An 18,536-nucleotide genomic window follows, 5' to 3' on the forward strand; every position below is an offset into this window, starting at 1 on the left:
CCTCAAACACATCTAAAAAGTTCTGATTTAATATAACAAAGACTAATGCTAATAATCTAACTGAAACTAGCTTATTTTAAAATTGCAAAAGAAACTAGCTTACGAAACACTGCAAGAAACAAAGGCAGAGAACAATTTGCTCAAATAGAAACGCACCGCCGTGGGTGCATTACAGCACCATCAAAAAAAGGCCTCTATGGATAGGGTGGAACCTCTGGCTCTGGTTCTTTAATAGCAAACAAAAAATCAATATTACTTATGTTATATCGAAAAATGGATACCATATTATGATTTCTCACCAACTAAATGCATTCAATTCCTAGTTCAGGAAACATGAATTACAACCTTCACTTTTCTACTCCCAGAACTGAAAAGCAGAAAGATAACCAAAATTCTGTTTTTCATATGCATACATCTTCTATAGGTTAAACATAGGCAGGCAAACTTTATTCCTTCCACATATCTGCAAACTCATCAGGCTCCAAAGGATTCGACATTTCATGCATCTTCCTCCTTGTCTTAGCCTTGACTTTCTTTGCATACTTCCCAGCTTTTTTCCTCTTCTCAAGTGCCCGAATCTGACGCCAAGTTGAAACAGTAAGCGAAAAAACAAACTTCAAAGATCAACAATATTGAGATGGCAAAGTCACCAGAACACAATATAGGAAAATGGATAAAGCAACAGGAGTGTAGTCATTCTGGTACATTCTACCTTCGCAACCATCACCACCACTTCTTAGAAGCAATATAAAATCATAATCAAGATATATCATACACTATAATTGAATGTAATCTGCACAAAGACACATTCTCATATTTCTTGGCATGCAACTGTAGCCTACATGAATAGGAGACTTAGGCAGAGGTGAAAATGATAGCTTTAAGACTTCATGGAGTTGAGACCAACAAATTTCAAGAAAAGCCGGACTCTGCTGGAGTTGCAAAGGATGATTTTCACAATAACCTAATGTATAATTGCAAAAAGGGCTTGGATGGAGGAACATGTCTATCTTGTGAGGCCTTGGGCACGAGGGGCGAAATCCCAGGTGAGAAAACAAGTCGTGCATTGCCCACAGAGTGGTTCGCATCAGGTTGGACATGAAAAACTGAACTCCTTGCAAGGACAGGTCACACCTTTTTCTAGAAGCATCCTTACAGTAACAGTGCTATCAGGAATACATAGCATAAGTAGATACAGAAAAAATTTCTTAAAGAACAACATAATCATGATAGGAATCCTGCAGATGGGAAAAAGTTTACTTGTTCTCACAGGAAATATCAGCTGGCAATTAATACCATGCGAAACCTTATGGAAGATCAGATTCATGATTATATAACTAGACCATTTTAACACCATATCAATCTTCCATTTGAGGAAGGCACAGTCACCATCTGGCTTATCATTAAGCAGAGGATTTTTTTTTAATTAAAAAAAAAAGAAAAACCCCTCAAAACATCACTAACAATCTCTATCATCCTCTTAAAAAATATATAAAGGGCCTTAAAACCATATGATCAGCCATCGCTTCCAATTGACTAGATTTTTTTTTATCAAAACAGTGAATTGAGAAGAATCCTACAATGAACCTAGAAAATTCATGAAATATTAGCAGTAAATATCAAAGCAAATTAAAACAAAGATTTATTTGGCAACACCTCTGCAAATTCTATTTCAGAAAACCCCTTACACAAAAAGGTCTCTGCCATGCCTTCTGTAAGGGGCACAAAATGTTAAACGAATATCAAATTGAAAAACCATATATGCAATATTTGAGAAGCAGGTCTTACTAGAGTTACACATAACGAATATCAAATTGAAAAACCATATATGCAATATTTGAGAAGCAGGTCTTACTAGAGTTACACATATAATCTTGCTAAGTTGCTGTATTGTTTGATTATGAGATGAACAAAGAAAGTTTCATATAGAACCACATTATAATTCAGGCTTGTCAGGCATAAACTCAAGGTGAATCCTGATCTATATATAGTGAAAAATAAGTCTTTTGTTTTGATTTAAGCTGGAATTATTTCACTAGTAAAGGAAGAGTGCTCATAAGAAAACTGGTTCAAACGGATAGGTCCTAACCAGTCTCCAAAGCCTGATTAGAGCTTCCTGACGAGTGAATTTGTGCAAACAAATACAGTTCTGGTTTCGGTCAAATGAAATGTTACAATTTTGAACCAAACGCCAGTCAAATGTTTACATGCTTATTTCTATTGTAGGTATTTTCTTTCTGCTTATTTTTAGTTTAAAACATTTTAGATGAAATAACAAATACTAGCTAAAACTTTGAATCGTGTAAAAAGGCATATCTAAACACAGAGAAAAAGATGACAGCTACCTGGTTAGGTGATACATAAAACGGGTTCTCATACAATGTTGGGCCACCAAAACTGCCACCAAATATCTTGATTGGATTCAAACAAAATCTTGGACCAACCTATTTGCATCCAACTCCACGTTATCAGAGAACCAATATTCATGTCAAGACATATGCCTTACAAACTTGAGAAAAAACTACTGGATACCTCTACGAGCGTCATTTTGTCTAAACCTCCTCTGTCCACTTTATCTGTTTCATTGTGCGGAACAGAAATCTGCATGGCCATCAGACTTTAGTAAGGTTTGAAAATATAATATATACCTATATTGATAAAATTCTGGAAAACAATTTTATAGTTCAAAAGCTGCATTTTGATGCCCTTTAAAGCATAGTCATCCAGGACTTGTACATTAAACTTGAACATCGGATATAATCCTCAATCCAACTTCAGGCATATGACTTGTAACTATGCCATGCCTCTTTAGTTTTTCCAGTAAATTCATTGTAACTAACATGTGCAGGTTAAAACAACATGAAAATATCAACATGGGTTGTAAAATTTTACACCATCCCTAGCCAAAAAGAACCAGGAACCATACCTTCAAAGTCGTGCAATGGATCAGTAAAATTCCATATCTTCATGGTTCAAAAGCTTTTGACCACAAATAGTTATCCAGAGTATCACAATAATTATAGTAGTATCCATATCTAGGTTTAAGAACAGAGCTAGGCCTCCTCCCAGGAGGAAAGTACCAAAGCACAAATGGAACATGTGGCTTCGATTTTCAATTTTAAGAGTTCAGTAGTCATGACTTTTCAGCCCAGGGTACCGCACCCACAACAAAATTTCTCTGCAGACTTGCTTCCACAACTTCCTAAGCACTTTCATACTCTAATTTTTTTGGGGAGCTCCACTTGATTGCATTTGCACCAAAGCTAGATTCAAGCAGCAGGTTTGGGGGGTCGGTCCAAGGTCAAATAAATCTGCTGGTAATGTTAACAGGGCTGTGGGGGTGTGTGCGCCCTTGCATCGAACACTGAAACTCAATATCTGAATAGCTCAGATGGAGGCCTTAAGCAATAATGAAGCCATTAGACATAACAATTGCATGCACACACTGGATCTTGTTTCATACAAAATTAAGCATTGCATGTCATAGATGCCACCACTTGGCATTCAGCTTAACAATTGGATCCTAATTCACAAATTATCCGAAAACAGATTAATTGAATGGTGTTTTCACGTAAACAAAACTTTTATCTTGCTGACAAAGAATCTGCTTACTTGGATAACAATTCATATGCAACTAATCATAAGTGTCATTGTAAGACCACATCACCTGATAATTTCGAAACCATATGTGATCGTCGACGATTGAAAAAACAAGGACATGGTCATGGAAAGGTTTAGCTTTTCTGTGATCTTTTGGTGTTCCAAATATCTGCAGTTAGAAATAAAGGCATCAGCATATTTGCAGCAAAACAATGTTACCAATGCACACAAGGAAACAGACTTTTCTACAGGGGCCACTAGCATCGGCTACAGAATGCATCAGTACATATGCAGCAAAATAATCTCATCGATGCACATATGGAAAGAAACTCTTCTACAAGGGCCATAGCATCAGCTGCAGAGTCATACAGATACTAAAATTGCTAGAAATATCATAATCCAATCAAAATGTCATCTGAACTTTAATGAGATCATGAGACAACTATTAACATGCCACCTCTAGTCTAAGCGATGTTTGATATGGTTATCCTTGTAGTCTATATTAAATATGTATTATATAACTATGATGTGTTCCGTATATTGTTTATCGATGTATTTTTATTCTTACATGAGTCTATACTTCGCAGAATGGGGTAACTTGTGCAGTGGCGGGATTTTTGAAGTGTATATATCAGGTTGCTCTTGCTAGTCGGTTATATTTTTTTAAAAAAAACCACTCTAAATCTTACTCCTTATGTTTCATGACTCCTAGAAAATGAACATAGAAATATCCAACAAAGGAAAATTGGGGCTCATCAGAAAGTTGGGATGCAGATATTTTTATCACATGTTTGCACATACAACAAAAAAGAAGATCATTAAGGTTACAACCCATCATGTCTTTCACATATTTGAGGGAAACATTGTTCTCACAATAAACATTCTCTTTTAATGAGGCCCTGCCAACCGCACAATGGTTTTCTTTGTACATTGTGCTTTTCAATTTCAAAGCAAAATACTTCTATGTCTCACTCAAAAAACGTCGATGGAGTATTCAACTGGTCCCTTTCACATATTTCTAAAGGGGATCACACATAAGGTAGAAATTCTTTTTCTCCAATAAAATGTCACAACTAAACCTATACAGGGTCACAACAGATTGGAAGATCTCTTTATGTGTTTCAATAGTAACCTTCTGTCATTCCCCAGTTATCACTTGGTAAGCAAGCAAAGTGTCTTAACAGGCATAGTCTCTCATTTTCTTGCTCCAAGCTCATCATAATCAAATCCTAACCACTCCAAACCGAATAGTTAAAGGATGTTAATTTGTTATGTACTCCTTTGTTTATAGTTTCTCCATTGAACCTTTAACCTCTAATGAAGTCAACTCAAGATTCGAGTAATGAATTTCCATTCTTATTTCCATAATTTTGTTGCATGTTTGAATAGGTGGGCAACTAACATGGATCCCAAAGGAATTATCGTTTCTCAATAGTCTGGTTTCCTCTCGCTATTGCTAAGTCTAAATGTGACAAAAAGTCCTTGCCATGCACAATTATGTTTTCTTGATTCTTGAGCATTTCAGTATCAGTTTGGCGACGTTCATCATTCATCCAGATGTGTAACAACTAAATCTCATGTATAGAGTGCGAGTGCCAACCAGGCAGACCAAGCCCAATTAAGGTTGCAATGCAACCAATAGTGCAGTTTTCCCACATTTAACAGGCATCCTAAAGTCTAAAAATTAAGGAAAAAAAGAGTCCACTTCAACATGCAGAATTTAGAAAAGATCACCTTTATCTACTCCAACAAGACTAAACTTCCTTTTTTAGAACTCCCAGGTAAAGAAAAGATTAAAAGAACAAACTTATTCATGAGGCTGAATCCTGATGGCTTCTTCAACTTCTGGAACATTTCTCTTCCAAATGTTTGTTGGTAGTACTTGAGATAACAAAACCATAAAACATTTTCACTGGTCCCTTTTCACCAAATCAAACATTAGTTCATCCTATTTTAAATTCATGGTTTTTCTACAAGTCAATCGGTAGTTCTGTTTCATTGTAAACCATTGGCATATCTGACATCTGATAGTGGCAAATATGAATACCAAAAACAAAAAAAAAAGGGTTACACAAACAGAAAAATAATGAAGATGCCTTGGACATGCAAAATGTCAAAAGGAGCGGCCACAATTTTATTTTGAAATGACAAACTATAATTACACAATGCTAGATAGCTGCACCACTAAGTTGAGATACAACATAAAACTTCAAAAAGAAAATCAGCAACATATGTATTTCTAGTAAATGATTTCTAATTCCTTGCCACATATAGATAGGTGCTTCAAGTTTTGATTTAATCCAATTAAACTATATTTTTCAGGGGTCAATCTGTTCGATATACCTATCCGAGTTGTACACATATTTCAAAATTATATTTTTTTAAAAAAAAAAACTAGTAAGTGATAACTTTTATTGGGTAAAATGATTTTTCACACAATTGGTGTTTATGCCTTGTTTTCTATGTAGATAGAGAGTGTTCAATAAAGTGAATGTTTTCATTTTTTTTTATAGATCCCATTGCATGCCTGATCTAAAAATGTTTGCTCAAAATGAGATTATGGATTCAACTTATACACGATTTCTGAAATTACAATTTCAGCCATCACACATAGTAAGAATGAAAAACCAAGCATACCTGCATTATGATCTCCTTTAGAAGCTTCCAGTGAGGTTCTTTATCAAAATTTGTTGAAAATGTTAAGATTGGGCGAGATCCTTTTAAGTGATTTCCAGTCAGCTTCAATTCCTCCATTGTGTGTACTATAAAGAATGAAATAAACATGCTTAATCAAGGCATGAATATATGATGGTTGCGGAGCATCCAGACAACACAGAATTTTCCTTAGTTCTTATTTATGATCAAAAGAAGATACTTTCAGCTGATACAGAAGTTAAAATGGTAATTGAGAAATCTACATCATGTTGCATATATCTTAGGCATAGTATGCAGAAGAACACGATGTAAGCGATTGAAAGTAGTTACCAGCATTGACCAAGAATTTCACAGATGGTCCGCCTGGGGACTTGGCCATCCAGAGGTAAAGATCCTTCTGCTTTCTGCACTGATGTACAGGTATAATACAAGGAATGAACAACAAATAAATCACATTTATGGTTGCATTTAAGTAATTAAAAAATAAAGTGATGACAGTGTAGAACTATCAGATGTAACAAAACCACTTAAGATTGTAGACTTAGAAAGTGAATATAGCATCTAGCCATGTTAGGGGTAAAAATAGGAAAGAAACAAAAAGAAAAAGTTTCTCTTTTATTAATTTAAGAAAGAATCATAATGCATCCACCATTTATATGGAAGCTTAGAGCCTTGATCTCAACCACTTCCAGCTGCTAACCTCATGGTTGCTGAATTTAATTACAAAAGAGGGCCACACTATGGTGATATTCACAAAAGCACGCACATTAACCTTCAATATAATTAGTTAGGTAGGCAAGTAATATGCGATAAAAAGATTTAGCCTGTACCTCAAAAAACAAGCAGCTGGAGCAGTTCCTGAGCTCAACCAACTCATTAAGGGTAGCTCCTTTGCTCTCTTTAGATTCAACCTTGCTATCTTTCTTGCAGTGAGGAAGAAAAGACACCACATTCAACATCAGATGTCGATACCTACCAATACAAATTAAACCATATTCAAACAAAACATACAGAAAAAGAAGTACTTTTCAAAAGTTAGGCATCGGTATAGTTATAATAGACTACCTATAAGTAATTCGCCGTGAGCATGTGACTAGAACCTTCTCTTTGTTTCTAAAGACTGGAGAATCTCTCTGCTTCTCAACTTCCCCCTCCTTCCATCCCACAAGAGTCCGTTGGGGTCTCGCTGGGGCGATTTCCTTCTTTGGAGCTTCTGAAGCCTCCTCATGCTTTCGCTTCTTCCCCATTCCCACTAATTCTGACATGAATTCTTACCATTACTAAATTGAAGCAGGAAAAAAGGGTAAAAATCTATTGCTTCAAAGAATTACATCTCTCACTTCATAAAAATTAGTAGCTTGGACGGATTTTCAATTGTAAGATTACCGAGCAATTAGTACAATATCCTAGGAAAACCAGATTTTATTACAATAAACACGGGGAGAGATTTATAGAGCAGGAGAGCTTAGAGATAAGAGAAAAAAAGACAATAATTGTGTTACTATATATCGTTGCTAAACAAAACCCTAAAAATCTCATTTTGAATTAAAAAACGACCTTTATTCATCAATTTGAGAGGAAACTTAAAACATCTTAGTGCGTTAATCGATCAAGAACCTATAAATATTCATTCAATCGTAAAAAAGTAGATTAAAAGGCGAGAATCGAGGAAGATGGCCGGCTGGGATACAAAACCAAGAGAAGGAGAACAAGAAAACCCTAGAAGATCAGGGATTACCTGAGAACGAGCCCTTAAGGGACTAGGGTTTCTCGAGCAGGAGAGGGAGAAGAAGAGAGCGGAGGACGCCGCCGTCCTATTTGATCAATCGGGATTTCGGGAAGTGGTTGGAGGGAGCTTAGGAATGGGGCGAGCCACGGGTGGATCAGGGGTTAGGGTTTTGGGTTGGGGTTCGTGAAGGGATGCCAACGGGTTGGGTTTAGCTCCGCCTTACTGTATCCGTATCCGATCCGCACTTATTGCCTATAATCTGGACCCGCATCCGCACGCATTGACGATCCAATAAGAGTAGAAGAAAGAGCGAGAACTGGTATTTTTCCTTTTCTTTTTTGTTTTTGTTTTTTGTTATTACAAATTACAAATTACAAATCAATGAAGCAATTGCAAGGCTCCGTCACCTGGCTTTGCCGGTAGATATCCTTTGAAACGGAAAGGGAGATGGGCTGCACAAATTAGGGTTCATGGACATCCAATTTTTTAAGATTTTTTATTATTATTTTTAGTTTCTTTTCCTGGCTGTAGATGGTACACTGTACAAATAAGTTCAAGTTGGGGACTAATCTAAGACGGAGTCCAAGGACAGACCTAAAATTTTCAATTCCTCCGTGATGTGCAGGTGAACTCAAATTTGGGATATAGAGACGACAAGGGGAAGAAAATAGAGTTAGAACATGGATGGGTTGGACCAAGTTGAATGCCTCGGCCCTAATATAACCCTATCCAATCTCAAGTTGAGATTTCTCTAATCCGACTAGATCTTGAGGTTGTGCTTCTATGGATCGATAAGATAAAAAGATGGAGTGTAGGGCTAAGATTAGGAGAAGGGTTTAATTTAATGATGGAGAGGAATTGTGGACGGAGAATATGACTGACTCATCAGTTTTTTTAAATCTTATATTGATGTTCTTGCAATCTAACTACTTTGTAAACCCGTCGAAGATTGAAAATTTGACTTTTGTGGCGGTTCAAGAGGAAGCTAACTATGAATCCAAGGTCTACAAAGCTAAAGGTGGAATTAAGAGATCTTATAAATATGTTAACAAGTGTCTCTTCTATGTCTTGGTATCTTGAGCAATATGCATCCAAAACTCAAATATAAGAGTATAATAATAAAATATATTATAATTTTAAGTTGCTTGTGGCAGTCTAGTTGTGATGTATACTATAGGATCCTTACATAAACATTGGTTTTCTTTTTTCTCAAAAATAGAAGAATAGGAGTGGGGTTTTAGGCAAATCCTTGCATGTTCATAAATAGAAAATCAGCATATATAGAGATAAGTTACATATGGTCGCTTATCCTATTATTTTTGCTACGTTTATCATCCTCTTCCATTTTATGCCTGTTTTTATATAAAAAGTTATTTAAGGATACTGACATAAACATAATCTTACCTTCTTTATTTTAACATTTATCGATTTTTAAGCATATAAATAATTTTTGAGCTTTTGGTGAAACTTCTATATTTCCCCTCCAACTTATAATTTTCTAAATCTAGTTGGATTCTAATGCTAAAAAAGTGACTAATTATGCGGGGACGATGTTTTCAAATTGTCTTGTGAACCCCATTATGCACCTTTTCTTTGTATGTCAATGGAGAGAAAATAAAGAACCGAAGTCAATTCATCCAAGTCATTTAAAAGACTTTGTGCACCATCTAGCTACCTCCATATTTATATTATAATCTATCGATCATATTATAACGAACTCGGAACCGATTAACAACTCCTATTCTATTAAATATTAGTTCATATATAGTCCTCCTTATTCTCAATTGATAACAACCCATTTTTTAAAAAAAACCATAGTAACTACTTAGGCCTTACCTCGTCAATCAAAAACCACTTTTCTATGCCTTCACAATATTAATTATATGCCTTGATTAGTCTGAACGAAATATCCCCTAAGTTCAACTTTTCCAATAACAAAGGCCTATTGCAAATATTTGCTTGTAAGAGGTATGTATATATGCATATAAATTTCAATAAAGAAGAAAAATAATGTATGATGATAGTGCAGAACAATTTGCATAACTAAGTTGTCTAAATGATTTGACTGCAGTAGAAAGACAAATTAACATACCAGATTATCAACATCCAATTAGCTCGCAGTACATTAAAATTGCGAAAGCTTGCTTCTGGGTGTGACATAGATAACATTTGATGCAAAATGAATTTTTGTATTACTACATACAAGCTTTTTCCTTTTTTTTTTGTAAAAATATATGGGCTGATGAGACAATCCGAATAAAAAGATGATGGCCAGAGCGGGGTGGAAGTGTGTACTTCAACCACAGCACTTGGCAATTAATGGTAGGTTCCTATATGCTGAATTCAGAATAAATACACGTACATACATATATAAAATAAATAGTGAAAAATACTAGATTTTGAGCAAATTAATTTAATCATCCATCACCAGATTTGGAATATTGGATGATCAAAACATCATGCAAACTTGAAAGTATCACCAATCGTGACATTGTGAAAAGAATGTCATTTCATGCATAATATTGGAACTTGCACGGCAAGTTAATACTCGTGTTAATATTTTATCCTCTCAGAACATGCACACGCTACCTCTTTTCAACCGGGTTTAATTAGATGGGATTGTAGGGGATGACCAAGAACAAGCTCATGCTGATGTTTGTGCAACCCATCAACTTCGTAAACACATTGATTTGACTGAAAAATTGACTCTCCTGCAAGGATTCAAGATAGTGCTCTAGATATGGATCCAAGGCCTCCAAAGCTGAAGATTGAATGAGAATAAATAAATGCTCTATGTCTTTGTATCTTTAGCAGTATATCTTCTTTTGTACATAAACCGTTTCATCAATAAAATTTTTCGAGAAGTGTCTCAGTTTCTCCATTTCAGCTCAAAAAAGCAATACATATCCAAAGTACGTATAAGAGGAAAGTAATGGAGTATATCGTAGCTTTTTCTTATGAAAAACTAGCAGACGACTGTATACAGGATTCTTATGTGAATATGGGTTTGTGGTCAAACCACATGCTATAATCACAGTTCACTTTGTAACTGTTTCATATGTAAGATAACAAAGCCTAGCTTTGAGCTTTTTCAGGGGAAAAAAAAGAAAGAGACAAGGCCTTTATTCCACTAACAAAATCTGAAAATTAGTAGCACGAGAGTACAAGATTCACCAAGTAATTGATCTCAAACCTCGGTGTTCTTGTAGTTTGTAGCCTAGGTTGAACATGAAGCCTTTCAGTAGTAAATATTAGCCAGTAAAGAGTATTTCTCCCAGAAAATCACGTCTAGCTAAAAAGGCCACCGGCCTTCTTGCATGAAAAATAAAAGCAAACAAGGAATAGATGACCATAGCAAATAACTAGAAGCATAAAGTACAAGCTAAATAAAGTGTGCCGAGCCAAAGTTCAATACAAAACCCCCTCTCTGACACCTTCAGTGAGTAATCCAAAAACATGCAGGGTAGGATAGCCACGCGGTGACGTGTTTACAAGTGGACCCACCCATCCCTTCTCTCCGTGCTCACACCTAGTAGTCTTGCTTTTTCTTTAATTCTCCTTCCTGAAGTTCTCCTAGGATCTTCTCACCTCCCTCCTCTTTCTCCTCCCTCCATCAACCAAGTCAGGAAAGATTGCCCCAGTCTCTACTTCCCCACAAATCACCCTCATGATAAGGTAAGCTAAGAAATAACGCAAGCAGATGGGTGAAGCCTAGGCCACATCTCATCGATTCAGTGTATCTATATATTATATATATATCTGTACATCTCTGGAAGAGTCAAATGTATCCCTCTACTCCTCCATAGAATCCCATTCAATACCAAGGAAAGAGATGGAGGTGGCCTGCATGCACGTACACCACTATAACCTTATTCCTGATCTCTCCTTTTTGATTTTTTTCTCTCTGTGTTGAACTTCTAGTGTTCAGAGAATCACTACTGTCTTGGTCGAGATAGCCACAGGGAGCTCAGCGCACGGAGCCGATGGAAGTACTCTGCGATGGCCAACAAGCATCTGGCCATTTGACGGGTCGTCAAAATCTGGTGAAGCCGGTGGAAGGTCTGCTGCCTCAGATTATCTGCCTGTAAGCATGCATTTTCTTAGAATTAATATCAACCTCATCCTCCCCATGTCGCTATTGGAAATATAAATGCCTTAATTTGTGAAGAAAATGAGGAACGATGTTGAAAATTTTGTTCATTTGGCGAGGTGGAGTTTTATGCAATGGCGTCTTTCTCCTTGAGATGGGAGTATCGCCACTAGAAACAAAAGGTCACACGTACGACTTCGCATGTTAAGGAGGACGGATATGGTGATGAGCTCATACAAGCCAAAGAAGGCACAGGCAGCACAGCTTCACCATTCCAATCCAGCGAAGTCCTTGCGTGTGTATTTGCCTAGTTATATATTTATAACCAACTAAAGAGTGTGGTTGTACCAGTTTTGCTGAAAACTATACTTTTATTAAGTTGCCAGACTAACTCCTAACCTATTTTACTAAGTTATCCCCACAACAACTCCGATGACAGTGACTTTAAATAACTAGGAAACTTAGTACGAGCTTCTCTCAGTACTCAAATCTCGTACCCTCTGTCTCTCACCTTCTTCTAGAGGTCGTGAGTCTGGGTCTCGTGACACGTGGATTACACATATTGTTCAACAAATTATAAATAATAATACATTAGTAATAGTCTAATGATGGTTTTGATGTTGATGAGATAAATTAAGTGGCATCTGCGGTTGTATTATAGAATGACCGCTGTTTATGTACATTCTAATTACCTCAATTTCAATTATGGGATTAGTTATTCAAAAAAAAGGAAGGTATTAGTGATGGGGCTTACTTGTCGAACAAAACCCTCAAGGGAGGTAAGCTTGTTCATGGCAATGGCCATTTGGCCCATGTAGTGAGCCATATTGGAAGGGCAGCTCAGCGCATCAGAGGTTACGATATCCGACAGAGACTGGTTAAGGGCTTCAAGCCCTTGGCTCAACGCTTCCTCCGTCTCCTGCGCCGACTGTTGCAGACCACATACCCCCAATATCTGTTGCTCTGTTAGGGGCTCAAGGTGGCTCAAGAGCATCTAAACACCAATATATTTTAAGCACATAAGAAAGAGCTAAATAAGTAGGTATTCGTTGTACAATACCATGCATGCAATAATACCATACAATAATAACAAAAAAAAACAAACAGATAAGACCTTCCAGCAGCTTGCATTTTCTTATTGAAAATGATAGTGGTTGCACTTTTATCAGTGGATATTTCAATAAACCACAGGAAATTGTCAGCTTTACTACACATAGAAATGCGTGAAAAGAATAGGTGTCATATATCTATTTATTATGTAGAGAACAAAGGCAAATCTGTAAATGAGAGGATGGAGAAGTTAAGGGATCCATGCATGCTTTCACGGCTCAACAGTTGGTTTTATTTCTGGTTTTATTCCTTCTCTCCTTCCATGTAGAAACCAACACCACTTACTTTGTAGAATATATGAAGGCAAGGCCACAGCTCCACCAGTTATATACCTCCAACTCCTCCACATCAATACTCGATGACATGCATGAGGTTCATGTCAAAATCTTTTATAAAACTAAATTGCTCCCGGAATCACAAATTAATTTAGAGGAAAAACACAATCCTTCAACTATTCTTATAGCCATATCTAAATATTGGCACCAATTATATATATATTTCAAACTTTTGAAATTTTGTGAACTTTTAAAAAGTAAATTACCTATGATTGCAATAACTGGTTGCATGCTGTCCTTCATCCCCATATTAATGGGTATGAACGACTCATCTTTTGATCATGATGAGAACAGAAATAATTGGTAGTTAGTCAATGGAGCAGATCTACTTGGTCTTACCATTTCCGACCAATTCAAGCCTTTGAAACCATACATGGGCAGTAACATTGTTTTGTTAAACCCCTGGCCTTGCATTTGCTTTTGGGACTTAATTAGATGTCTACAGTGGCAGCCGAACTACAACTCCTATTGCATCAAATCGTGTCCACACCGGTGCCAAGGACATATATCCATGCAGAACTGGGAACATGCAAAGGGATATATAATACGAATTAGGGTTAGGGTTTGGAGAACCTTGATGAGCTCGGAGGGGCGGAAGCCGCCCATCCACATGAAGCAGCGCTCGGCAGGGGTCTTCCACATGCCGGCGATGAGGTGGAAGACGTCGGACTTGATAACTATGCTCTTGAGGTTCATCATCTCGTCATAGTGGACCAGGCAGTTCTCCACAAACAATCGGAGCTCATTCTCCGGTAGGTGCTCTTGCACTGCAGCCTGGAGCTCGCACATCCGCCGGTGGTGCTCCTCAAGCCACCTCGCAAACTCCATGTCAAACATCGCCACATCTGAAAACAGATGACTCATTATAACATAAAAAACCGAACATTTATAATACCATACTATATGTTCATATGTAAATTTTGGTCATGTTTGATGATGCCTGGGCTTAGTGAGCTGATGCTGGGTGGGAAACCTTGGTCCCCAAGGAGTGCTCCACCACCGAAGAACGAACCCTGGTTATGAAAAAATATATATGACTGTTATCGAAAGATAACGAGCATATATAACGTAAAACCGAAGGGGAAAGAAATGGCGTTATGATTCAAGCTCAAATGGAAGTGTCTCAGTGTATATAGAACTTCACACCTGAGCTCTTGCCCTCTGGAGCTCTTGTTCTATCTGAGTCAGCCTGATTCTACTGTTCTCGAGTTGTTGGACGTAAGCCTGTTGAGGGAATAGAGATTAGATGAGACTTTTCTGTGTGGTTAGTTGTTTCCCGGGACAAGTAAAAGCCAAACTAAAAAAACATAAAGGGTGGCTTAAGGGGTGGCTTAGATGGCAGTTTTCTTCTCCTTTATGCTATATTCTTTCGTTTTTCTTTTACTTGACTGACCTTCTTCCTTAGCCTGCTTTTCCTGGCCGCCTCCCTATTCTGAGCAAGCCTTCTCAGTGTCTGCCCACAGGTAAATCAAACAGATAATATGACGGAGCAGAAACCTACTCTACCTTGGGAAAGAAACAACTTAGAAAGCTCCAGATGATAGATAGCTCTCTTTCATGCAGATGCAACTTACCTTAGGATCTGGTGTCCTGGGCTCTCCTTGTTCTGAAATAGATGTGCCCTTTCTGTTCCCTTCCTTCTATCCATATGAAAGAATAACGGTGACCAACATATTAAGTGGAAAACCCACCCTGGGTTCTCTCAAGTAGTTGTAAAAATGACTATTCCAATCGTTGAAGTGAAAAGATATGGCTTCAATGTTATCTTTGGGTTAGCCGTTCTTCTTTTTTTTTTCGGTTTTGTTTTGGGGAGGGGGGGGGGGGGGGGGGTGCGGGAAGATAGTGTTTCACCTTCACTACTGCTTTAGTATCCTTCCCAGGGTCAGGCAAAGCTGGGGGATCGCTTCTTGGGTTGCCCAACTCCATGATTTGATCTGATGACTTCTTAGAACCACTGCTTGTTGGAGAAACGAAACTAATACCGCCCTATAAAAAACAAAGAAGCATATGAGAAGATCATGTGAACTAGATCAGCTCATCAAATACTCCAACAAAAAAGTATCGACGAACAAACAAGGAGAAGGTCGTGTGTTGAGTCCCCGTACCCTTATAGATGGCTCTACATGCATAGGCTGAGAAGGGAAAATGTTCAGAGTCTCTGCATACATGAAGCCCTGCAAGCATTAAATCCCCCGAAGGTGCACCTCAAAACATCCCACCAGAAGACCATAAATAGAGAACAATCTCCCTCGGGGAAATATAGGCACCGCCTTTTAATTCCACAGACAATCATGACCGTAAAGTAGAATCTTTCAGATATAATACACAGCACTGTGTTCGTGTGTGTGTGTGTGTGTGTGTGTGTGAGTGAGAGCGAGAGAGAGAGAGAGAGAAAGGAGAAGCAAAAGATGCATGAGATATATATGAGCCACAGCTAGGCCTTCATATTTTTCCATGCACTTGTGCTTTCTGCCATTCATTAAAAAAAAAAGTAAAGAATTTGCTCAAAAAAAAAGTATAGAGAAATAGAACAATAGAAGGGTGAATAAAGAGAGAACAAATGGGAAGGAAAGGGGGACAGAAATCTAGTCTTACCCTCTTCAGTGCAGGAATTTGCAAGGAAATCATGAGTAGTTTGTTATATGACATAGTCTTAAAAAAAAAAAAAAAATACTTTTATTTGTTTTCCAAAAATTCGAGTTTCTAATCCTATCAACCAAAATCTGGTCAAATATGCAGGACAGCAAGATCTGTTTGCCATGATCTTCTCATGACCCCAAAAAGCTTTTCTTGAAGGGAATCTCTACAGCTATCTCATATTCCCCCTCTCCCCTACAAATCTATAGACCTTGTGAAATGATAACCTTTTGGATTCCCATTGAAATCAACATAGGAGATGAGGCCCAAAGAGGACAGAATTAAAAGACAAGAAAGAATAATTGGAGAGGACTCACGTCTTTGTTCTTGAGCTGATGAGGGATCCTGCCAATTAAGATACATGGACAAGTCTTGGTCCAGCTCCCCCAAGTCATAGGCTCCAGTTTCCTTGCTTCTGCTATCATATCAAGAAAAGAATCCAAACAAAAAATGAAGTCAAAATCAAAACTTTTTTCTATGAAACAGCCATGAAAGCTAACTTTGCAGTTAATTTACACCACAAATGAACCAACTATGCTGTAAGAATACAAATTCCAACTCTGGAATTTAGCTTTCCTCCACTCTAATCACATGAAATAGAATCCGAGGCACGAGCATCTCAACTCAACGAAAATTCCTAGACATGAGTCTTTCACTACTCTATTTGTTACCAATCCTTCATTTCTTCCCTTCCGAAAAAGACATCTAAGCTGGTTTAATTTACAACAAATCAAAACAAGATTCCCTAAGAAAATGAAATCCAAATCAAAACCTGACACCAAAGCAACCTTTGTACCCTAAAAGAACCAACTTTCTTTCAAAGAAGAAAATATATCTGCATAAATTTTAGTTATCTTCCACTTTTATCGCATGGAATAAAATCCAAAACTTTGTCAACCTTAATTCAAAACTACAATCCTACCACGAGTCTTCCTCTGCTCCATTTCTAACCAATCCTAAGCTTATTTTGAGTCATAAAATAAACCTCTTTCGCCTGAAAATATCAGATTCTAAGACATGCTTCTTGCTCTCTCTACTCCACCTCTTTGTCTCTCATCAAACTAAATGAACTAAAACGAATTCAAAGCCATGTGATCTCTCTTCTCATGATAATTAATTCTACCATCTCAAGCGTTAATTACATGGAGTTTCCATGCGTCGAAGAGGAGGGCTGGATCAAGCCAAAGGATATATGCTGCTCTTGCCGCTGCCTCTGGCTCGAATTCCCTTTATTGGCCATCAAATTCCTCCGATTCTCTCCCTTCTCTCTATCTCCTTCTTTCTCTTTCTCCCTCTTCCACCAGCATCAAGAGACTCCATTAATGGCGCAACCAACTTCTGTTTTTTCCCATTGGCGATCTCCGCAGCAAAGCCATATAAAAAAGCCGACTTTTTCTTTCTCAGTTCTCTTCCTTCTGACCGAAAGCACGCCTTGAGACGTTGGACGAAGCCGAGTTCCAGATAAGGCGGGTTGTGAGATGCGGTAAAATGACCGCCCAACCTAACGCCTGCACGAGGACAAGAACAGCAGTAGACCAATTGAAACCTACCGCTCGGAGAAGGTGGATGCCGCTTACGCTGGTGACCCGAACACGGGCGGCGGTTTTCCGAGACCGGGTTTGGGTGCCTTCGTGGGCATCAGACTAGATCGCCCTTGTCTGTCTCTCCAGCCGCGGTTTCTGTGGGCATTAACTTGGTCGCATCAAAGGTAGGCGTGAGGCTCATAGAAAAGAATTCTGATTTTAGCTGAATTTTCATTGCAGATCACGTTTATTTGAAGTCTATGACTGATGGGCCTTATTTGGAAAGTTTTTGTAGGAAATTTAGAAGTTTAAGGGCTATAAATTCTTCTGTTGCTTTTTCAACATGTTCTTTGATGATGGTGATGCCAGCATTGCTCAAGAGCTAGTTCTAAATTGTTGAACCTTAGTTGGAAGTATGACAATAGCATCTTTAACTGATGTATGAGATTTGTAGTGGTTGAGAGTGGAATTGGGAGAGTCATGAATTGAGACAATCTAAAGATTTGACCGTTGCAAATCTAGCCAAGATGTCAATAGCCATGTTCATGCTAACTCTATATTTGAACAAAATGATCATTAACATCATACGCCAAAGAACATCTTGCTTCGACTGAGAATAGCAAGGTTTCGCAACAACAGAAGTGCTAAAGAGAAGGTTGAATGAGGTGTATATGCTTTGTTCTCGGTAATATGAGATCAATTTATATATTGATTCTAGCACAACTTAATTGTTTAGCTCTCTAGCATTTTAAGCAAGGATATAACATTTCCTGAAAAAAGAAAAATAAAACATAAGAATTGGAAAGCAATTCACTAGGTCTTATATAATCAATAAAGATACATTAGAGGGATAAGAA

The 18,536-nt window shown here is 37.7% G+C and overlaps 2 protein-coding genes across 13 annotated transcripts; both read right to left on the reverse strand.

The window, feature by feature from the left end:
- Window positions 1-291: 291 nt before the first annotated feature.
- Window positions 292-8,160, reverse strand: LOC103711394 (ribosome biogenesis protein BRX1 homolog 1-like). 5 transcript variants are annotated; one of them, XM_008797522.6, is made up of 9 exons: window positions 7,994-8,160; window positions 7,321-7,507; window positions 7,086-7,227; window positions 6,586-6,664; window positions 6,238-6,362; window positions 3,668-3,769; window positions 2,533-2,601; window positions 2,346-2,444; window positions 292-578 (listed from the first exon to the last, which is right to left on the reverse strand). In XM_008797522.6, the coding sequence occupies exons 2-9, from the start codon at window positions 7,500-7,502 to the stop codon at window positions 447-449; spliced, it is 930 nt and encodes a 309-aa protein (XP_008795744.3). In that variant the 5' UTR covers window positions 7,503-7,507; window positions 7,994-8,160; the 3' UTR covers window positions 292-446. The 5 variants fall into 5 exon arrangements, with proteins under 5 accessions (XP_008795744.3, XP_008795743.3, XP_017699361.3 ...); XM_008797521.5 differs by having other exon boundaries at window positions 7,321-7,513; window positions 7,994-8,140; XM_017843872.3 differs by having other exon boundaries at window positions 7,321-7,535; window positions 7,994-8,129.
- A 3,170-nt stretch (window positions 8,161-11,330) lies between these two features.
- LOC103711410 (bZIP transcription factor TGA10) lies at window positions 11,331-17,830 on the reverse strand. 8 transcript variants are annotated; one of them, XM_026806327.4, is made up of 11 exons: window positions 17,299-17,830; window positions 16,474-16,571; window positions 15,625-15,677; window positions 15,371-15,505; window positions 15,094-15,159; window positions 14,913-14,972; window positions 14,666-14,743; window positions 14,460-14,532; window positions 14,093-14,364; window positions 12,829-13,068; window positions 11,331-12,066 (listed from the first exon to the last, which is right to left on the reverse strand). In XM_026806327.4, the coding sequence occupies exons 1-11, from the start codon at window positions 17,394-17,396 to the stop codon at window positions 11,920-11,922; spliced, it is 1,320 nt and encodes a 439-aa protein (XP_026662128.4). In that variant the 5' UTR covers window positions 17,397-17,830; the 3' UTR covers window positions 11,331-11,919. The 8 variants fall into 8 exon arrangements, with proteins under 8 accessions (XP_026662128.4, XP_088563347.2, XP_088563349.2 ...); XM_088707221.2 differs by having other exon boundaries at window positions 16,474-16,574; window positions 17,299-17,668; XM_088707223.2 differs by having other exon boundaries at window positions 15,094-15,156; window positions 17,299-17,590.
- Between the last annotated feature and the right edge of the window lie 706 nt (window positions 17,831-18,536).

Source organism: Phoenix dactylifera, chromosome 11 (assembly GCF_051530095.1).
Source record: "Phoenix dactylifera cultivar Ajwa chromosome 11, Ajwa_hap1_PhDact_Kaust_v1.1, whole genome shotgun sequence".
Classification (NCBI taxonomy): Eukaryota; Viridiplantae; Streptophyta; class Magnoliopsida; order Arecales; family Arecaceae; genus Phoenix; species Phoenix dactylifera.

What these genes read in the sequence shown, in the direction of transcription:
- LOC103711410 (XM_088707221.2), bottom strand. Translation starts at nt 17,396, where the DNA reads ATGGCCAATAAAGGGAATTCGAGCCAGAGGCAGCGGCAAGAGCAGCAT. An exon ending in TCGACGCATGGAAACTCCAT is followed by an intron (nt 16,575 to 17,298) that starts GTAATTAACGCT and finishes TTGATATGATAG; the next exon opens with CAGAAGCAAGGAAACTGGAG. An exon ending in ATCAGCTCAAGAACAAAGAC is followed by an intron (nt 15,678 to 16,473) that starts GTGAGTCCTCTC and finishes TCATGTATGCAG; the next exon opens with AGACTCTGAACATTTTCCCT.
- LOC103711394 (XM_017843872.3), bottom strand. Translation starts at nt 7,520, where the DNA reads ATGTCAGAATTAGTGGGAATGGGGAAGAAGCGAAAGCATGAGGAGGCT. An exon ending in TATGGTTTCGAAATTATCAG is followed by an intron (nt 2,602 to 3,667) that starts GTGATGTGGTCT and finishes ATGGCCATGCAG; the next exon opens with ATTTCTGTTCCGCACAATGA. An exon ending in TTTATGTATCACCTAACCAG is followed by an intron (nt 579 to 2,345) that starts GTAGCTGTCATC and finishes ACTTGGCGTCAG; the next exon opens with ATTCGGGCACTTGAGAAGAG.